Here is a 20,707-nt window from a genome sequence, read left to right on the forward strand (position 1 = left end):
GTTTAAAATAGGTGATCTTTCATTGCCACAATGAAAATAAATGGCTCCCTTGCTTGAGCAAGGCATGGCTTTAGTACAGAAATGAGGTGTCTCCAAGGGCTTTGCTAATAGGTATTAACTTGTGAGCCATGTAACCCTAGAACATTGCAGGTGAACACAGACAGTAATACGGCATAAAGGTGATGGGCACTTAATGAAGAAAAGAGCTTGTTTATTGTAGGTACAACCCTAAAAGAAACTGTACACTTTGTCAGGAAATCCAGCTGTGGAGATCGTCATTCTGGAAGGTAATAATAATAATAAGGCCTAGTTTTACAATTGGCCAGTATGATAGTAACATCTGGTAAGGTTGGAGAAAGCAAATGCTAGATCATGTAGGATGAAAGATCCTCATTTGGACTTACCTTTTACATTTGAAACAGCAAGCATAACTCATTTTAACCACCTGAAGGCTTGGAAATATACTTTTTTATAGCATTTTGCACTGTTAATAGAAATATTTCTGTATATAATATCATTACAGCTAGTCTATATCAAAATAAGACTTTACAAATGCTCCTACTGGGTACAGAGCTTCTTATACTAGTGAAAAAGGTATAAAAATGCACTCCACTTGTACTATGTAACTGAATTTCTTATAAACGTTTTCTAGCCCCATGGGGGCACATTAATTTAGATGAACTTTGAGCTTTTATTTACTGGCAGAGAGAAACATATTATTTGTAGGTGATTTCTGCAAGCAACATTGTGCATGATTATTTCCTTTAATCTCTTAAGTGGTGAGTCCATATGATTTGGACTGACTGTTTATATCAAATAAAGAACAAGGGAGTCCTGTGTATGCATTAAAAGCAAATTATTGCCTGTGTAGAATAGCATGTGAATAACTGTTTTTGACAGACAAGTTTAAAACAAGATTACACCATTTTCCAGAGAATGACTTGCCAGAGAGTGTTATGGAACGAATAAAGAACCACACTTTATTATAAGTAGAGCTGGGCAGATACTGCTAAAAAAAAATTCGGAGAGTTTACAAACAACTGAATAATGAAGTGATTAAGTTTTATTGCAACTAACTCTCCCAGAAAGTGGGTTTTAAATTTGCACATTTGAGTATTCGTTGAGGAAATGTTTACACTCTCAGCCAATCAAAGAACAGTAATTGCACTATGTGATTTATCTAACAAATCACAAGTAGGCAGTACAGCTAGAAATTTGAATGTCAAATATATAACAAATTTCACGATTATGCTATGGATTTCTAAAACAAAAAATGAAATAGTCAAATATTGAGGAAATTTCATATGCTTTATGGATGTTCTCTAAGCAGAAAAAATGGCTGAATTAGTCCAATAAATTATTTGTTGTAAGTTGATCATAGCTCAGTTCTAATTACAACTCCTTTTGCATCACTCTTTGAAGCTTTTAAAAAAAAAATCCAGGATTTGTTAGGCAATGCCAGGTCGTTTAAAAAGATAGCAATGTTGCCTTTCCAGTGTCCAGTCCTGTAATCTTGATGAAGGCAAAATGAAGTTCCATAACATACTCCGGAAAACAGACAGACATGACAAGCTAGAATGCGGGCTGTAAGAAAATAGTGTCAGAAGAGGATTGTAGCAGGAGGATATTGCTTAATTCATTCTCAGATAAATCTAGAGCAGATGACATATGTCCAGGTCTGCTTTTTTCTTCCTATATAGTTCATTGCAAATAGATTTTTTTTCCAGCTGCTGCTTGTGCACTGCTAATGTGTATTAAGCTCCTTTAATGTAGCTGCTACTACTAATCTCTTTCTTTGTATCTTTAAGGTAAAAGCTACTTAGGCCTCAGTTACATTGTCTTCTAGTCTGTTTTTCAATTAACTATAGGATGGAAATGAGACTATTTTTCATTCTTGATATTACAGCATTAGTCTGAATTTGAGAAACCACCATTCACAGATGATTCCCTTTGATAGCAAACATAATACTTATGTGTGCTAATTATCAAGTACAGTAGCTGTCCTTTAAACAGTAATGATGAAGGTTAATATTAACACACAACTTATTAGAAAACTGTGCTTGTTTAAAGCAAATAGTGTTATGTTATAGGTAAATCCACTGATGTACACTTTACAGTAATCGCAAGTGATTTTACATTTGGAAAATGAACTTTCATTTAAAATGCACTCTGTCCTCATTAAAAGATCCTTTGCTATAACACATCCTCTGTTATACAGGTACTATCCCCCACTTCCATTCAACCATACTCTGCTCATTCCTGTTATAACAGCTCCCCTTTGTGAGAAAGGTGGAGTGATGAGGTCTGAGTTGTGCTGGAGATCTGTGCACAATTGCAGGCAACGTTCACAATCCTGACTAACTGAAACATTAAACATCAAGGCATTGAATATTTTACATCTCTTCGTGAAGATTCTGTTGTCTGGCATGTGAGACGCAAGAACCAATTTGTATCTGGTTCATTAGCAAAAGCAGGCTGGCAGCTATTATGTTGGTATTTCAAATAGCACTTTATCTTTCTGTGTATATAGCAGAGCACTAATTCTACTCTTCAGTAGCACAGATTAATTGAAAATAACTCAGAGAATAACATAAATGCTGTTCCCTCCCACTTTTTTTTTGTTTTAAAAGTATGAAACCAATTTGAACTTCTGTGTTCAAAACCCTGGTTTTCTTCCCTTCTCCAGCTCCTCCTCCTCCAAACCAATCTCTTTGACTAACATATTTGATTTTTTTTTTATTTATTTTACTGTTGGGCCTAAAAAGTTAGTAATGAAGTATCAGTGCGTGAATGGACGTTGAGTGTGTGTTCTTTGCTATGTCACTTGTATTTCGTATAGCGCTTAGAGGGGTCCTTAATCTCATGAGTTGCCTCTATTTCCAGTTGAAGATGAACATCCGTCGACACTGTCACCCAAAAAAAAGCAGCGAAATGGAGGCATGAGAAATTCACCCAACTCCTCGCCCAAACTGATGAGGTAAGACTGTAAGAAACTCATATCTTTATCTTCTTTCCTTCCTCTACACCTCCCGCTCCTCAAAAAGGGGTGGGGGTTTGAAGAAAAAGATTGTTAGATGGTTTCTGAAAGGCTGAAGTATTTATTCTGTCAGCTTGTCAGCAGTTAATGATAGAGCTGAAAAAAATTCTGTCATGAAAAACAGTTTGAAAAGCTGTTTGAAAAATACATAGGCTTTAAAGTCTTAGCTGTCACCCTGTCCTGTCCATGTGTAGTTCTTAAACAGCAGTGGCACTAATGATAGCACTAACCAATCAGAGGAACTCATGTGGTTAGTTTGCCTCAGGCAATTCTCTTTTTGTTGGAATCCCTCTGAGTACTGTTTTCTGTACTTAAGGCCATATGTGAGATGTATCATCACAATCAAAAATGAACCTGAATATTACCTTCCTTTTATCCTGTCGATTGAAATCAAATTTCTGTTAATTGATTTTGACTGATTAAAAAAAAAGTCTAATAATCCATGTACTTGCCAAAGCAAAGTTCAAAACTAATGCAATTTTACTCAGGCTAAAAGCAATATTAATTATGAAATACAGGGATTTTTTTAAGAATAGTACCTACTCTGAAAGTGGATGATAAAAACATCTTCTGGTTGTTAATGAAATTTCCCCGCTGTTGTTGGACATATAGTATTTTACAATAAGGGAACCCTCAGATATTTAAGTCATTTCTTTCCATCAAATTTCTCTTTAAGCAAAGGTTCTCTGTAATTGGAATTGCAATTGGGACATTGTACTATATTGAAGCAATATAGCACTTTTATTCTACTTCTTTCTCTGCCTTACCCTTCTCCTGTTGTAGTCAATGGGTGCAGGATCAGGCATGCATCACTTAGCACCTTTCTCTGCTTACTGGAAACAGCCATGTTCCTCTAACGGCTATGGATATAGCCAGATGATTTTCCCCTCTCTACTTCAATCAGTGCAGTGGGAATTTCCTTAGCCAATTCAATAAGCATCCTTTTTCTGTTTATCGTTCCTACAATCTAGGGCATATTCAAGGGCATAACTTCTTTAAGTCTTCGTCATCTGTGTTTAGACTGCAGGACCAAAAGTGAGATTGATTCACTGAAGAAAATGCACCCAGCTGTGTCTTTTTTTCCCCCCATTGACCATCTATTTCTGTTAAATGTATCGTTAAAAGTTCTCTGCCTTCCTGCTACCTCAGCCTTGCCTGTGTGACACTGATTTACATGCTTGTTTACAGTTTCTGAGGAAGAATAAAATGAGCATACTGCCAAGCTTCTCATTTTTATGACGCCAGTTGTCATGTTAGCATCATTTTCAATTTACTCACCTTTGGGTAATCTTCTTATCTGGCACTAATAGTTTTATCTGTTTAAAGTTTGAAAAATGTGGGAGATTCCCCCTTCAGCCCCTAAATTTGGGGAAGTAAAACATTTTTTTAAAAAAAAGAGAGCTGAAACATTTGTAACTGAGTGCACTGTCCCTGTTTGCTATGTAAAGTATGCCTCATTTCTTTGATCTTGAGTAATAATAATTCTGGGGAGTTATACTGTTTTCATATGCTTCAAAGCTGTGTCAAAGTTTTGCTGCTTAAGGGTACTTCTTTATTCTACTGGCTCTTGGGTACTGAGATGACAGGTCCTCTGTACTAGGTGCAGGCTTTTTCAAGTCATAGCCTTCAGCAAAACATCAAATTACCAAATACAGGGTAACATACTTCTACACAAATGCCTTTCCTGTAGATATATTATACCATATATATTAAATACTTTAGTGTTACACGGTGCATTTTATGTGCAATAGAAAGTGATGGTTTGAGGTAGCCTTAGGGGTACTTTTTTTCCACAAGCAGAAAAAGCTAGTGTATACCCTATCAAGTATGGTTTTTACAGGACTTTCTGCCCGAAGGCCTTTGTAAATAAGTAATGATCAACAGATTGGCTGTGGGTTTTTGAAAAGCATGCCTGTGTCAGTTTGCATGATGGGGGGAAATTTTCAAAGGGGAGCCTGCTTTCATTGCCTGCCGAAGAGGGACTGAGGGAGCGTAGTCATCCCAAGCTCGAGCTGTCTGCTCAGTAGCACATCAGAATTGCTAAACGTGGGTCGGGCAATGAGTGGAGAACTTGCCAAGCCTCTGAATCCAGACTGTTTTCTTTCTCCTCTGTCTTGCTGCTGAATTTACTTACCAACCCTATGCCCCCCACCCTCACCCTTTTCCCATACCCCCTAGCCTCTCTGCCTTATATGTCAGGAACATAGTGGCAGCCTGAATTGTAGCTCAGAGCTCTTAAACCCGAGAAAATGGAATGAATCGGAATAAATATCTATTTTCCATGCAAGCTGTGCAGTGGTCAAATCCTCCTCTATGCACAGCAAGTTAGGCTCCATTGCCTATTTTTTTTAATACTTTCATGACTGAAATGGAAATTTCTGACCGCCCCCCCCGCCCCCCCCCGAGGTCTTTGGCTAATATCAATTAGAAGTATACAATGTTTCCTCCTAGGTAAAAGCACCGTGATGTCCAAAGCTGATACTTTTAAAATATTTTTCTCCTACGTTTTGATGAAAAGTACTTTGACAGGGCAGATAGGACCCACACTGGCCACAAGGGGGTTGAAGAGAGCCTGTGGGCCCCTGCCCGGCTAAACCTGCAGACAGTGTCGCACATGGAGAAGTGAGTTAAAAGGAGGAGACCCAGCCCAAGACGCACCAGGAAGGAGAGCAGAGTTGTGCTGCTTCCTCGGCAAGGGAAGCCTGGTTCCAGCCAAGAGCTTAAGACGGCTTGCTACCTAGATGAGCCATTTTGTGAATAGGATGAGTAGGTTCAGGAAGATGGACAAGAAGGGACTAGCCACATGGAGACAACCCTGGAGCAGAAGGGCATGCTCTGACTGACGAATCCCCAGCTGACCCAGATTTTTAATTCTCTGTTTTCCTTTTTGTTTTGGACTCTTAACACCCCGGACAGTGTAGAACTCTAGTGTGCCTTAACCAGTCCGTGGCTGTGGTCCTATGAGTGGTTACATCCAACTGTCAGGGCCCCCAGCAGGGAAGTCATGCCTTTAAGTCCATGGGGGGGGGCACTTAGATGACCCAGTTACATTGCATAAGCCAGCTCTTTTTCAGTTAACAGACTAGTCCATAAGATTCATTCCTGCTGTGCTGGGGATAAACGGTTGGAAGGAGTGAGCATATGGAGTGGGAAGAGTATGCACAAAATTCCATCTGAGAATTTAATCATAGCTCTATAGAGTCACTTCCTGCTCAACCTTACAGGTAACATAGGGTCCAAAATTCTACAGCAATACTGTGTTTCTACTGTACAGAGGGCAAACCAGTGGAAGCTCATGCAAGGAAGAGGTCACTGTGCTTCCCTGTGTGCCGTGGGCAAAATACCCATAATAGCTCTTTCCACTGGAACACAAAGGATAAGAAGGGATGTGTTGTGAGCATGGCCAGCAGGTGCATGAGCAGAGAGCTTTGGACAGTTCAACTAATTCTTAATTTGAAGTGAACCTAAGCTCAGATGTTTTTGAGGTTCACCCAGCACTATACAAATCCATATTACCTAATATGATGGAAAACACAAAAGCTCTAAAACTCTATTTTTACAATGCAAGAAGCAAACTAAATTACTAGCTGAAGTAAATAATTATGAAATTTGCAAATGTCCTGTAGACATTAGAAATGTTTTAGATGTATATGCCGAGATTCAGGAAACTGAATATTATGCCAATATTATGCTAGTGTACATCCAGTGAAAGTCAGTGGAGTCACATTGATATAAAACTGGAGGTTTGTGGTGGCGAATCAGGAACAGAATACCTGCATTATAACACTGGGCATATACACTAATAGACTGGGTAAACATTTAGACAATAAAATGAAAAACACATATTGAGCCAGATCCTAAGCTGCTGTAAATTGGCAGTTTAAAACAAAACAAAACAAAAACACCAAAAGAACAAACTCTAAAAAGGAAGAGAGCAGGCTTCTTATAAAGACTTATCCTAGACCCGGTAAGACCTCCTATGACGCCGCCTCACAAAATGAAAAGGGAGAGTGAGGGGGAGGAAAAGGAAAGGAAAGAAACAATATACAGCAGAGTAACAGTCACATAAGGCATATCGGGTTTTCCTTTTCATGAGACGTTTGCAGAAAGGAAATGTGGAAACATTTGGTGCCCCCAGACATAAATTCACTTGCTCATCATCTCAGGGTCTCTTTTTTTGTTGCATGTCCCTGGTGAATAACATGTTAAATGTGACCAGGCTCTCACACCCACTGTATGTGGTAGCCAAGCTGGTCGAAAAGTAGCCCCTCTGGATTCAAGGGTGACCAGTAAAAATTTTGAAAAGTCCTGGACCCAAACCAACAAGCCACTTAAACTGTTGACAGGGTCCAAGTCCTCACTTAATGATTTGATAACTGCTGCTGCATGAGTGGAATGCACTGAGTAGCAGAAAATGTCAACCCAGCTGAGTCAAGCTACCTATTAATGTAAGAACAAATGGCATGTGACAGGGCCCAAGGGGCCTGAAGAGCAAACAAATAGTTTGTCCCTGTCCACTCTGAACTGAGTGGTATTCTTGACATAGGCCTCTAGACAAGTAGCATACTCAGCAAAGGGTCATTATCATTAGTGTCCCTGATCATATAAGAATCAGAGGCATCAGGAAGCTGAGTTTTCACTTGGTTACCGAGGAGAATTTCATAAGCCTTGAGGATTTTTCTTGATCCAAGATCCAGAAAAATACCCAGCCAAACAGTAAACTTGTTCAGAGACTGTCAAGGTCCAGCAAAGTGACATGGAAAAAGTCAACTTTTCTGCCGGGCTTCCAAAAACCTAGTGGGCCTGTTTATCTGATAAAAATAAATAGGAAAACATCCACAGTCTATTTTAATGATAAGACATATGTTAATCTAGGCATAGTATGGGCAGTGGCTGTACAACATCCCCATCGCCGCTCCTCAGCGTCCGTCCCCCCCCGCTATGTCTACACAACAAGCTAAGGGTGTGATTCCCCTGCTTACATACACATACCTAGCTCTCATCGAGCTGGTGCAAGTATAAATAGCAGTGTAGCCATAGTAACATGAGTAGTGGCAGCGGCAGCATGGCTTAGCCGGGCTGAATACATACTCATGGTGAGTACAGTCTCAATATGGCTAAGCTGTGCCTCTGCTGCTGCTGCCAGGGCTATAGTGATATTTATACTTGCACTCGCTCAATGAGAGCTAGCATGAGTATGTATGTGTGAGCAGGGGAATTGCACCCGTAGCTTGTTGTGTAGACGTAACCTCTTACACACACACACTCTGTTCTACCAGTGCTATTCAGTGTTGACCTGCATTATCCCTGCCATTCCAGTTGAGATGCTTAGTTATTTGTGTCTGTACCAAATAAAGCAATAGTGGGGTTTTATAGGGACACCTGTCAATTAAGAACTAATGAAATGAGTTTACTCATCTTATTCCCTTGTGACTTAAGTTAGATATGAATCCCAGGTCTACAGAGGTGAAAGCTTACTGTGTTAACCATAATAATGGCTTACATTTATATAGTACCTTTCATCTTTAAGAATCCCAAAGCACTTTATAAACTTTGCAAGTACTATAGTGTATGTACAAGAATCACTTGACACTGCACTAATATGCAAGCCATCTCTAAGGTTGTTTAACAGCATAAACCAACTCCATGCAACCATTTAGGAATCCATTATATTAGAGGCAGCAACAGTAGTAGTGTAGGTTTTAGGCTGTCCACTGACATTAAAACCTCCATGTTGTCTAGACCTGGAGATATACCTATCTCATGGAGCTGGAAGGGACCCTGAAAGGTCATAGAGTCCAGCCCCCTGCCTTCACTAGCAGGACCAAGTACTGATTTTTGCCCCAGATCCCTAAGTGGCCCCCTCAAGGGTTGAACTCACAACCCTGGGTTTAGCAGGCCAATGCTCAAAGCACTGAGCTATCCCACCCCCCTGCTCTTAACAAAGTTAAATGACAGTAGTTTAAATGGTAGGGAACGGTCTATTCTAGACCTCCAACTTTTGCTACAATTGGGGAACCTACACTAGTGATGTTTACAAACCGTGGTAATAAGAAAGTGTCAGATTTTACCCAGAGTTTTGTGACATCTTGCACAAATTTATCTGAGTTTAGAGAAGGGCTTTCAGGAAGAATTAGGAGAGTCTGCCAGCAGAGAAAGCAAGCAACTTCTTTTATAATGTACAGGCTAACCCTGAATACATTAAGGTCAAGGCAAAAGAATGTTGGAAGGAAAAGAGTAAAATCTTTAAACCAGGTGAGCAGAAGATAATTTTTTCCTTCACCAATGACTTATTTTTCTCTAAGTCTCTAAAAGTTGTGACTTTTACCTTGAGGTATGAAACGTAGAATTCATTTAGGTGGAAAAGATTACCTCATCTTCTTAGCTGCTGGTTTATTTTCCATAGATTGCTTTTGTCAGGTACTTTCCACCATCCCCAATTTCTCCCCCCCCCCCACCCATAAATTCTTAAATCGTAGGTGTGCAGCTTGATAGAATCCAAATGAAAAATGCTAAAAACTAAGGACACATTTTCTGGCCCCCACGCTCTCTTCTTTGATTTGCTTATATTCTAGAATGAGAACAAGTGACCATTTCAGAGCTCTTCTGTGTGGGAATTTGAGGAGTATATTTTGAGCAGCTCTTTGCATACCCAAGATGTTCCAATTGGAAAATATGTTTACTCAGCAGATTCCTAAAAGAAGATACTCTGCATTTACACCAGGTTCCTTAGTAATCATGATAAATTAACCCTTTCGAAAGGCTTCTTAAAGTAGAATATTGCGACATTAGGCAACAGAGATACGAGCAATATTTTAGATGGAGGTGGAGGAAATTCATACTAGTTCTCAGAAGTATACCTTAGCCAGAACATATATTACATGATCAACTACTTGTCCAATGGTGATCACAAGACATTGGGTACCACCGGCTGTATTAGTTAAGTTCTTGCCATAGTAGTTTCAGGAGGATAGTGCAAGAAGAGTGGGACTATAGATTCCATTGACTATAGACTCCATTGGCAATGATTTTGAGTATGACAAGAAAGATTCATTGAAAATATTCTGGTAGGTTTTCTTTCTGTTACTGTGCCATTTTTTCCCTATAAAGCTTCTTTCAGCTGTGCACTAAATCTGTAGAAATTCCATTGCTGATTAACTTGTGAAAGTAAAGGTCAGCTAAAGAGTGTCATTAGTGTAACACACACATTGGCAACAAATTCTCATTACAACTTAATGCCATCCACACAGACTGCAGAGGGTCATAGGGAATGGCTAATGGTAGCCGACAAATGGTGGGTGTATTAGTCACAAAACATTTGCTGAATTCCACCAGAGCGGCGTGACAACCTTCACAGCTAGTCCCAGCGAGCTGCAGTAGTCAGTGGAGTTTGCCTGTGACAAGCCGTCACTCTATCTTGGTAGAGCTTTATAGCACCAGTCAAAGCAGTCAGGGAAGATTGAAGTGACAGAGGCCCACTGAGTAAATAGTGAAACATGCAGCACATCATGAAATATTCAACCCGGGTGTAAAAGCTCTAAATGCTTTTTCAATTATTAGCACCTGCACTGGCTGCATACATCTAACACTAACAGCATGTTAATTGCCACCATTTGTTAGGGTGGTTGTAAAAGATATTTGAAAGGCAAGAGACATTTTGCAGTGCATCTTTGCTTGGCATCTTATCCTTCACAAACCCTTCCCTTCCCCCTTTTAAAAAAAAAAAAAGTACATTCATGTATGAAAACTGAAAACCACTGGCAAAGGGCACAAGATGGTTTCCAAACCTTTCAGTCTCTAGGGGGGACTCTGCCATTCATGTCTTCTTACCAAAATACAGGCCATCGGGTACCCAGGGAAAGGTGTATTTCCAGACTTACGCATGCCTAGTGAGGCTAAAAGGTCTACTGCTGTTGAGGGAGTTTTGCCATTGATTCAGTATCGGTAGGATTGTTCTCTAGATGAGACTAAAAAGAAGCTTCATCCATAGGCAAAGATTTACATAGCACAGCTTCAGTCTTATCACTGTGATGGCCACCATAGGTTGTATATTGCCCTTGTTCCCTCTGCTTGGCTGCTGTGGGAGATCCAGTATGGATCCATGGGAGTCTATGGCCCTGATATAAAGAAGCATATGACAGATAGCAAGAGGTTTGACATGAAGGTGAGAAAATCCAAGGAAATACTAATGTTAATTAAAGAGACAGCAATTTTCACCCTTCTTTTTCTTTTTTAAAATTATTTTTTATTCCATTTCCACATTTGTTCCAAAGTTGAAAACACCAATTGAATATGTTTGGAGTGGTTATAAATGTCTACAACAAAAGCAGTGCACTTTAAAATATAATGCTGGCTCCCTCGCAGCAGGTTTGCTGGAACAGGGATTTGTGGTTTTGCTTTAGGCTGTTGTCTTCAAGGCAGGCTTTTTTGGTTTGTTGCTGTAGTATGGCATTTAGTGTCATTTCCAAGTTTAATTGATGATAAGTGGCATTATATGCTCTGCAAAACCTTGAAAAGATTGTGTTTAAGTCATGCAAACATAATTTTTGCCATAAGAACTAGAGAAGCTATTTATAAACTGGAGAATATAGATATGAGAAACTTGACTTGGTTGCTTTTCTGACGTGTACTGTAGGTGCCTGTATTCTCAATGCAGGACTGACCAAATCTCTTTGGTCATTGCTGGCATTAAAAGGCCAAATTCTTTGGACATCCAGTTTAAAACAGACCCTTTTAAATTGATAGATAATTCCCCCCCAGCTAATGGGAATTTGTTTGTAAGCTGCTGACTTCACAGACTTGGACGGCGCACTGGCCACAGCACTAATGCAAGGTTCTTCACACTAATCTTCTTTTGTGACGCCAAGCTTACCTTGACACAGTCAGATTTAAGGGTGACAGGATGGAAGTCTCCAAGAGGGAGGGATAGCTCAGTGGTTTGAGCATTGGCCTGCTAAACCCAGAGTTGTGAGCTCAATCCTTGAGGGGGCCACTTGGGGATCTGGGGCAAAATCAGTACTTAGTCCTGCTAGTGAAGGCAGGGGGCTGGACTCGATGACCTTTCAAGGTCCCTTCCAGTTCTAGGAGATGGGATATCTCCATTAAAAAAAAAAAAAGAACACTCAACGTTTGACTTAGTAGCTAAGAACAACAATTGCAATGTTTTTGTAATGGGAATTGGGTATTCAAACCCCACAGGTAGCTTTGAAAATCTCAGCTTGTATGTGTCTGTCTGTAAAATGTCTTAATTAATTAGTATTAGCTGAGATCCTCAGCTTAAAGGAGCTGTATACGTCCAAAGTAATAATAGTAGTATTTAATTAATACACTATTTCATAAAGTTGTCATGGTCCAAAGAAAAATTAGTCCATATATCTAAATAGCTGGAACCCTATTCTGTCCTTAAATGCATGTGCTCATGTCTGAGGGCAGAGTTCGACCCGAGTTCTAAACAATTTTTGAACTACTATAGAAATCTCCAGGTAATGCTTTATTTAGGACGAAGAGACAAATTATAAGAGACCGGAAAATGGCAGTATACACACTTCGATACAGATTTCCAAACAGTAGGTATATCAGAAGCCACTGTTGTTAGAGTTTACCAAGGTAACTTTTACTTTCTGCCAATTTCTGTTCTCCGATGATCACATGCAATTCCCATGAGAGTTGTACAATGGTATCGGCTGGCATATGTTAGCCATTTGTTAATAAATGGTAATATTAGACTTTAAGACAATTACTCTCCATTTATTATATCTGTCTTTTTTTTTTCCCTATTGGGTCTCTCATTATCAGAGGTTGAAAAGGTTAAATTAGAGAAACAAAGTACCTGATAGTGGTGTAAATAAGTGCATTTGTAGTTACAGAATTATACACTTCCTAAAAGCTTCATTAACACAGAGTTAAGATTGGCCAGCACTGCCTTGTACCTCCCAGAATATTGAATGTACTTATACTTAAACCTGTGAAAACCATAAAAGAGCAAGTTAAGATGCACACCAGTGCACCCCACAGCCTTAACTCTGCCCCCAGGAGCTGGCAAGATCTTCAGGGGATATACTGTAGGTATATTTCATCCAAGGCAGCCCTAAAATAAAGCAGACATGAGGAATGACTAAGTAAAAATGAGCCATTTTATATAACAGGTTGTGGGCCACAGAATCATATTCTTTCATTTGTCTGCATGTGTTCCAATTGCCCTTCACTGTGTTAGGGATAGCGGCATTGACTTGGTGAAAGGATTACTTGGAGCTGGTCACCACAGCTCACATGACCATATGAGGAGAGGTGCAGGTGCACCCAGAAATCATGGACCCCTTGTGGCTGGGCTGAGTTATATGAGTTGTGCAGATAGAGGAGTATGATGGTCTGTTCTTGACATGGGGATTTGTAGCAGCCTGGTAGTGTAGAGGAGTGGACTCACCCCTGCGGCGCCTCCTGCTGGTGACTCTGGGAATCAGCTCGTTCAGCATCTGGAGTGCCCTCTACAGGCTGGTGATCCACCTTGTCCCTCGCACTGGCCCCCCGTGTCCCTCGCTCTGGGTGCTGCCCCCTGGGAGTACCCCACAGATCTAGGTCTCCCCTCCCTGGGGAACCCCCACCCACTAGCCCCACCTTGCCTCAGTACTAGGCCACTGCCAGTCACCAACTAGCCCCCGCTCCCTGGGGCAGACTGCAGTATAGGCCACCCATCACTGGCAAGGGGGGTTTGGACCTGCTGCCTTGGCCTAGCCCCAAGCTGCCCTCTGCAACCCCCAGTACCTGTTGGCCTTATGCTAGGCCACAGACTGGGGCTTTCCAGGCTGGAGCTCCCCAGCCCTGCTCCACTCAGGTACCCTACCTCTAGGTCCCTGCAGCCAAGCCCTTCTCTCTCTGAAGGCAGAGAGAGACTACTTGGCCTCTGGCTCACAGCCTTTTTATATAGGGCCAGCTGTGGCCTGATTGGGGCGTGGCCCAGCTGCGGCTGCTTCCCCAATCAGCCCAGCTTTTAGAGTTGCAGCCCTTCCACAGCCCTCCTCCAGGGCAGTTTTAAACCCCTCAGGGCAGGAGCGGGTAGCCATCCGGCTACAGGTAGCAATCATGATAGTGTACTGGAGAGCAGAGGAAGTGAAGCTGATGTTCCTGAGAGAATCCTTAGGACACGGGCCATAGAGTGGTAATATCTAGTAGCTCTGGGTTGATTTGTACATAGTAGGTGAAGTGGTTGAATACAGGCCAGGTATAGCCAGGTGAAGTATGCTCTAAATGCAGTTTTTGCTGTAGAACACAGTCTGACAGATTCTCCTATTGTACCTACATGCTGTGTCCCTGCACTTTCCTATATCCTCTGGAAGGATAGAATGCTACAATGTCTGTCATGGGTGGGCTGGGGTATCATTCAAAGACAGGAGAGTTAAGGTTGTGGGATGATGCTGGTATATACTTTAACTCTATATATCCTGGTTTTAAGAGGTTTGAGAATAGGTGCATTTGATGTTCTGGGAGCAGGAACTGGTGGTCAACCTCAGTTCTACAGTAACCAAGTTTTTGGGTTACAAATTTCCCTTGTTTTTTGAGGAGGTGGGTTGTAGTTAAGTGGCACCTATGGAGGGGCATAAAGAGGCTTCCTGGGAACACCTCACTGCTATTCAACTACTAGCTTTACCTTTCTCCTGACTCCTCCAGACCCTCAGTCTGGGAAGGAGGCTCCGTACTCCATTTCAGGGTGAGGGTAGGGGAAGGAGCTCTGCACAACCCTCTACATCATGAGAGATTTGCAAAGGAATTAAGTGGTTCATTCGTCTCCATGGGTTGTTCTCAAATGAATCGGAACACCCCATGGAGATTAATTCAACCTGACACAATCGCTCTGAGGGTTGTGAACTGACCCATTGATCTCAATGGGAGTTCTTCCCCCTGTTGTGGATTACTAGTTTTCAAGACAATCTCACTATGCACATGGCTTTTAGAGTAATTTGAATATTAAAAGCAGCTCCTTAGTTGGGGAGAGGGCGGTATCTGATTACAAGTAAGGGGTTCTTCACCATGGCTAGGGCCCCCTAAGTGCTACAGTAATACAAACAATAAAAAATGGTGGTATACCCAATCAGAGAGCAAAAACAAAACTACATGCCTTAATTGCCTAGTTACACACCGCAAATAGCAAAAGACCTACTCTAAGTCAACAGCCTATTGGCTGAAATATATTTACATAAGGTTTTAATCAAACAATTATCAATAACAAATAAATCCATAAAAATCCAAGTCTGTTAGCAGATAATTCACAAACAGAAAAAGGGGCTACATTCCTCAGTTAAATTGTTTACTATGAGTACTTCATTTAGCTCTAGTTGTAAGTTTCTATCACAAACTCATATGAATGCTCTTGTACAGGGCCGCGAGGGGGGCAAGTGGGGCAATTTGCCCCAGACCCCGCAGGGGCCCCCACAAGAATGTTGGAGGCTCCCCCCGCCTCTGCCTGCCCCCATCCCCCTCAGCGCGCCGTGTCCAGGAGCGGCCCTGGACCGATGATAGAGTCTCTCCCACTATGGACACTCTTAAACCATCTGCAATAGAGATGACTTATCATTGGAATTCATAAAAGAACTTCTGAAGACCAAATGGCAGGTACCTTTGCCAAGCAGGGTGCTTCCTGGGCTGGTATTCACCCCACTCCACACTCTTACCAATTACACAACTTCTGCGGCTATCGATATATTTCGTATTTCCATCTACAAAATCTCAGGAGTTGTGTTCCTCTTGGACAAAGTGCAGATTACAAAGCCTGGAATGAGACGCAAGATGGTTGGGGACACAGCACCATCAATTGAGGGGATCAAGCTGTGGTACAAACTTCCAGAAGAGATTAGATGAATCCACAGTCTGACCACTTTTAGGAAATTCTGCACAACATTCCTACTTGATACAGCTTTTACACCATAAGAAGAATGGCACTCACAGCATCAACCACCCCTTTCTAACCCCACATTCCTCCTCTTTCCCCTATCCCAAAAGTGAGACCCTACCCTAAGCAGAGCTTTCTATAACTTGAAAGGGGGCAGAGCCAGTCTCCATGAAGATCTGTAGGGACATCCCTGCTGCCAATCTGATTAATATAGAAGGCACTCCTCAGATATTATGGTGCTGAGTGACAGTACAAAACCATACACGTGATTAATGTTTTTTCACGTGAAGTTCACTAACTACATGTGTGTTTGCCACATGGTGAACTGCTTCCCTCCTTGGGAGACAGCATGGAAGTACTTTGTTTTAAATGGGTAACCAAATGAGTAGATTCTCCAGTCCTGCTCACTCTCTCTGTGGGGTTGTGCCTGCGAAATGAATAGGAATATTGCCATGGACTTCAGTGGGAGGACAATCAGGCACTGTAAGCATTATGTGTTATCCCTGTTACGTTGGACTGATCGCTGCCAAAGTGGGTAAGTTTTATAGAAGCCACCTTCAGGCACCTATTTGTGAGCATGTTTAGCATAGAATCACATTATGCTGGCTATGCAATTCAGGGAGAGATAACCTGTGCTTATACACTGTCAGAATTTTGCCCATATAGACTATTCTAGAGGCAGAGTCTTACCATAGTCTGTTGGTTCAAAGAAATTAAAAGCCGGGCTAAATTTTCAAATATGGTCTCCTATGTAGATGCTGCCAAATAATAATAATGTGTGTGCATCCATGTCCTGCACAAAACATGCAGTCATGTGCACGGACCAATATTTCTGAGCACATTTAGCTCATTTCTTTGGCATGACAGTGCAGGCTTTGTGTGTGTAACAAATATGCAGGCACTTTTTTTTTTTTTCAAGGGCACAACTTGGACAACTACATTTGAATATCTGGCCTTTGAGTAGGTGTCTTTTTTTCACATTACTAATGTCTTCCTCTGAAATGAAAACTCATTCCTGGAGCTTCATGACAGAAAGTTCTGTGCAAAAACATGGAGAACATGTGGGCTTTGTTAAACAAAACTCTGTCCCCTGTTTTTTTTAATGTTCAGTTCCCCCTGTGTCTTGTAGAGGCTATACTGATTCTAATGATGCCATATGATGCTTATGACTAAGACTTCTCTTATTTAGCATCTTGTAGGTCCTTGATAGCTCACTTACCCTCTTCCCTCAATAATTGTTTTTTTCAGCAAATAAATTAATGAAGTGTGTGTGTATGTGTGTGTGTGTGTGTGTGTGTATGCAAGTGCATACACAATTATATTTGTTGGAGGGCAGTTAATTAAAATGTCTCTTATTTGTGGCTCCTTTGAGAAGCCCTGGGTTTTAAAATCCTGCTACAGAAACACTTAGAAGGTTACCACAGATACAGTTGTCACAGAAAATGGACACTGTTGTTTAGTATTAAAATCATGTATTCCAGATGTGGGCATTTGTTAGTCAGTCTACTCTAAAATGACATACTGCTGAATCTTTAAAGGGCTTCAGTTTGGGAAAGCAAAATATGATTGGGCAAATTGCTAAAATATTTAAAGTGCAGCCTGTTAAAGCTTTTACTGTGAAGAGCATCACGTCAGAAGTTGTATGTGGTAAAAGCAAGTAATTGGCTTTCCATACTTCTGCCAGTCAGTCAGCATGGGGCTCTGTTCCGATCCCTTCTACTTCATTGCAGATGCTAATAGCAACTCTTTTGATATTATTTTTTGGAGGGATGGTAGCGGGAAGAAAGAATATTTATGAACATGAATGTGACAAACCATTTTAAAATCAACTGAAAAGCTTATTGAAAATCTTCCTGGCCCCAACCCAACATTTAAAAACTTTTTTTCTTCTTTTATTAGCTTTTTTCCCCTAAGGCAGGTGTGTTGAAAACATCTGTTTAAATGTAAATAAATTTCATTTTTGACTTTTATCCCTGTTTCGATATAGCTCTTGGGATATTTTCCCATCCATAATTCATAATATTTTCCACTTACATTATCTGTGACTTGTTTTTTTTTTTCCCTAGGCATGACCCCTTGTTAATTCCCGGCAATGAGCAGATTGACAACATGGATGCCAGTGTGAAAAAATATGACTCCACGGGGATGTTTCATTGGTGTCCAGGAAAGGACATTGAAAAGGTCATTTTGGTGGGTGCCTTAAAAGAATGTCTTACAAAGTTCCATCCAAAGAGAGCCCATTTAGACAATAGGAATGTGAGATGTTTAATGGGTTAACATAGTTATCTATATCATTTAAAAAAACCATTGTACTGAAATCAGAAATGCAATATGGATGGATTTTGAGCCATCATTCTGGCAAACCCTGGTGGGTATATTAGCCTATAACCCTACATACTTCACTGAAAATTGGCCCCAAATCCTGAGACTACATTTTCATATGGGTTAATGGGACTACTCAGAAGCTTAAAATTATACATGTGCTTCAGATCTTTGTAGGATCAGAGCTATGGTGACCATTCACCATGTACCATTCATCTCTTTGAAACAAGGTGCTAATGCATTATTCCTTATTAGTCAATGGGAATTTTCCCCTATTTAAATTTATCGCTTGGTTTTCAACGTGTTAAAGCACTCAAACAAGCCTGAGTAAATGGTACTGCTATTCTACCCATCTAACATAGTGTACTGGGTCTAGTGTGTATTCATTTCATTTGTTAAAGTGGGAGGGCCATCAAACTGACTCAAGTAATTAAAAATAATTAGAAGGCCTATCACAATCTGTTACATTCAGTGAAAGTTTGTGCTGTTTGTGTTCATGTACTCATACCTAAGAGTAACAAGTAACTAACTCCAGATCTCAAACACAAAACTGATGATATATGAAATGAGTTCCCTGGTGGATCTTCACTTTGTCGCAGTTTATAAAGCTTTTCTTGAGATTGCTGTCTTCGTTTTCCCTGTGCTATTGCATGGTGTAACCAATAATGGTGACAGCCCTGGTTTATTCTAACGATCGGGGCATAAAAGGTTGTTTCCTGTGCTCCTCAGGGGTTGCTATAATAACCGTGACATTGTTTGGAACTGCAATATTGGCATTTAAACAATCAATAAACTAGTCAATTCCAGTGACTAAATTGTTAGCCAGAGTTTGGTCTGAACATTTTAAATTAATATTCATTCCAGGGTATTCAGTAGGCCATGAGGGGCAACCTTACTGTCCATTACTTCATAACACAGAGGGATCACTATGTATTGCATTATAACAGAGGGAGACAGAGATCAGCTGTAATATTTTAAATATTTTTAACAGATCAGTCAGGGATGACCTTAACATGTTCTTCTACTGTGAAAAGTGTTCCTATACAAATGGCATTGTGGGGTTTCCTCATTTATTACTTCTTCTTGACTCCATATCAGTTTTTCTCTGTTTGCAAGTAAATAGATGTGGGCTTTTCCCCCATAACTGTCTGCTCTGTAAACTCAAACCTACAAGTTTGGCTGAGTTCTTTCTTGTTCCATGCATCATCACCAGTGATAAAGATCCTGCGAGCAAAAGACTGCCCTCACTTACTCCTGTCGACTGTCCACAAATTATGTCTGTGCGTACGTGGGTGCAACCTTACTGCATAAGTGCAAATGAGGGCATAATTTGAAGATGATGGGGTTGCGCAGATTGTCCTATAATTGGAAGTTGTTTAAACAATTGTGTTGATGATGCCTGAACCAGAAAAGAATTCACTTCTCTGCCCCAGAGCTGTGTTGGCTGTGCAGGGCTGACAGCAGTATAAGGCATGTGTCACTCAAGTAAGCGGACATGACTTTGAACCTACCTAGGGATTAGGTTTGTCAAGTGGGAAAGTACCATTTTTACATACATATCTTTCAGACAAGAACCATAATTTGGGTTCAGTCTTGTAAGGTCCTGATTCAGCAAAGCACTTATGCACATGCATGGGACTACTCATGTGCTTCAAGTTAAGTGCATGTTTAAATGTTTTGCAGTATCAAAGCCAAGGTGCTCAGCATCTTGCAGGATTGAGTCCTTAAATATTTTTAATGTGAAAGCCCCATTCTGCTCTCAGTTACCTGAAAATTAATGGAGTTGTAGCAGTGCAACTGAAAGCAGAATATGTTTTTTTTTAAACTGACGAGAAACCTTTTGGCCAAAACTGCTCCATAGTGAGTACCTCTGCACTATATTCTACATTTGCATTCCATGCAGTCTGTGTAAAGAATAAGCAGCAGGGAGCCACAGCTTAGTGAAAAGATTTACTCTATGGATTAACAAAAAGAAAAATTTACTGTTTGCTGGCTTCAATAAATGTGCTACTTTGAACATAAGAACGACCATACTGAGTCAGACTCATGGTCTATCTAGTCCATCCTATCTTCTGACAGTGGGCAGTATCAGAGGCTTCAGAGGGAATGAACAGAACAGACCAGGACAGTTTATTGAGTGATCCATCCCTTGTCGTCCAATCCCAGCTTCTGACCATCAGAGGTTTTGGGACCCAGAGCATGGGGTTGCATACCTGACCATCTTGGCTAATAACCATTGATGGACCTATACTCCATTAAATGTTTTTATTCATCAATTCTTCACAGCCCATAGCTAAGTTTTGTTGAATATCCACCTCACTGGCATCATAATTTTGATGCACATAGGATGATATCCATTAGTGGAATGCAACAGCACCAAGACTGGATCCAGATATGAAAGTCATCATCAGCTAATGACTTTACTTAATAGTCATCTGAATGTGTGAGCTGCCTTCAAGACTGAC

At 40.8% G+C, this 20,707-nt stretch overlaps 1 protein-coding gene across 2 annotated transcripts in view; it reads left to right on the forward strand.

The window, feature by feature from the left end:
• Positions 1-20,707, forward strand: part of LOC113406893 (calcium-activated potassium channel subunit alpha-1) — a 911,445-nt gene that overhangs the window by 810,651 nt on the left and 80,087 nt on the right. For both annotated transcript variants that reach the window (XM_026653744.1, XM_026653746.1), the window contains exons 19-20: positions 2,884-2,977; positions 17,987-18,110. In XM_026653744.1, the coding sequence (XP_026509529.1) occupies positions 2,884-2,977; positions 17,987-18,110 (218 nt within the window). The remainder of the gene's footprint in view (positions 1-2,883; positions 2,978-17,986; positions 18,111-20,707) is intronic.

This window comes from Terrapene carolina, unplaced genomic scaffold, assembly GCF_002925995.2.
Source record: "Terrapene carolina triunguis isolate 2854851 unplaced genomic scaffold, T_m_triunguis-2.0 Scaffold148, whole genome shotgun sequence".
In the NCBI taxonomy this organism is placed as follows: Eukaryota; Metazoa; Chordata; order Testudines; family Emydidae; genus Terrapene; species Terrapene triunguis.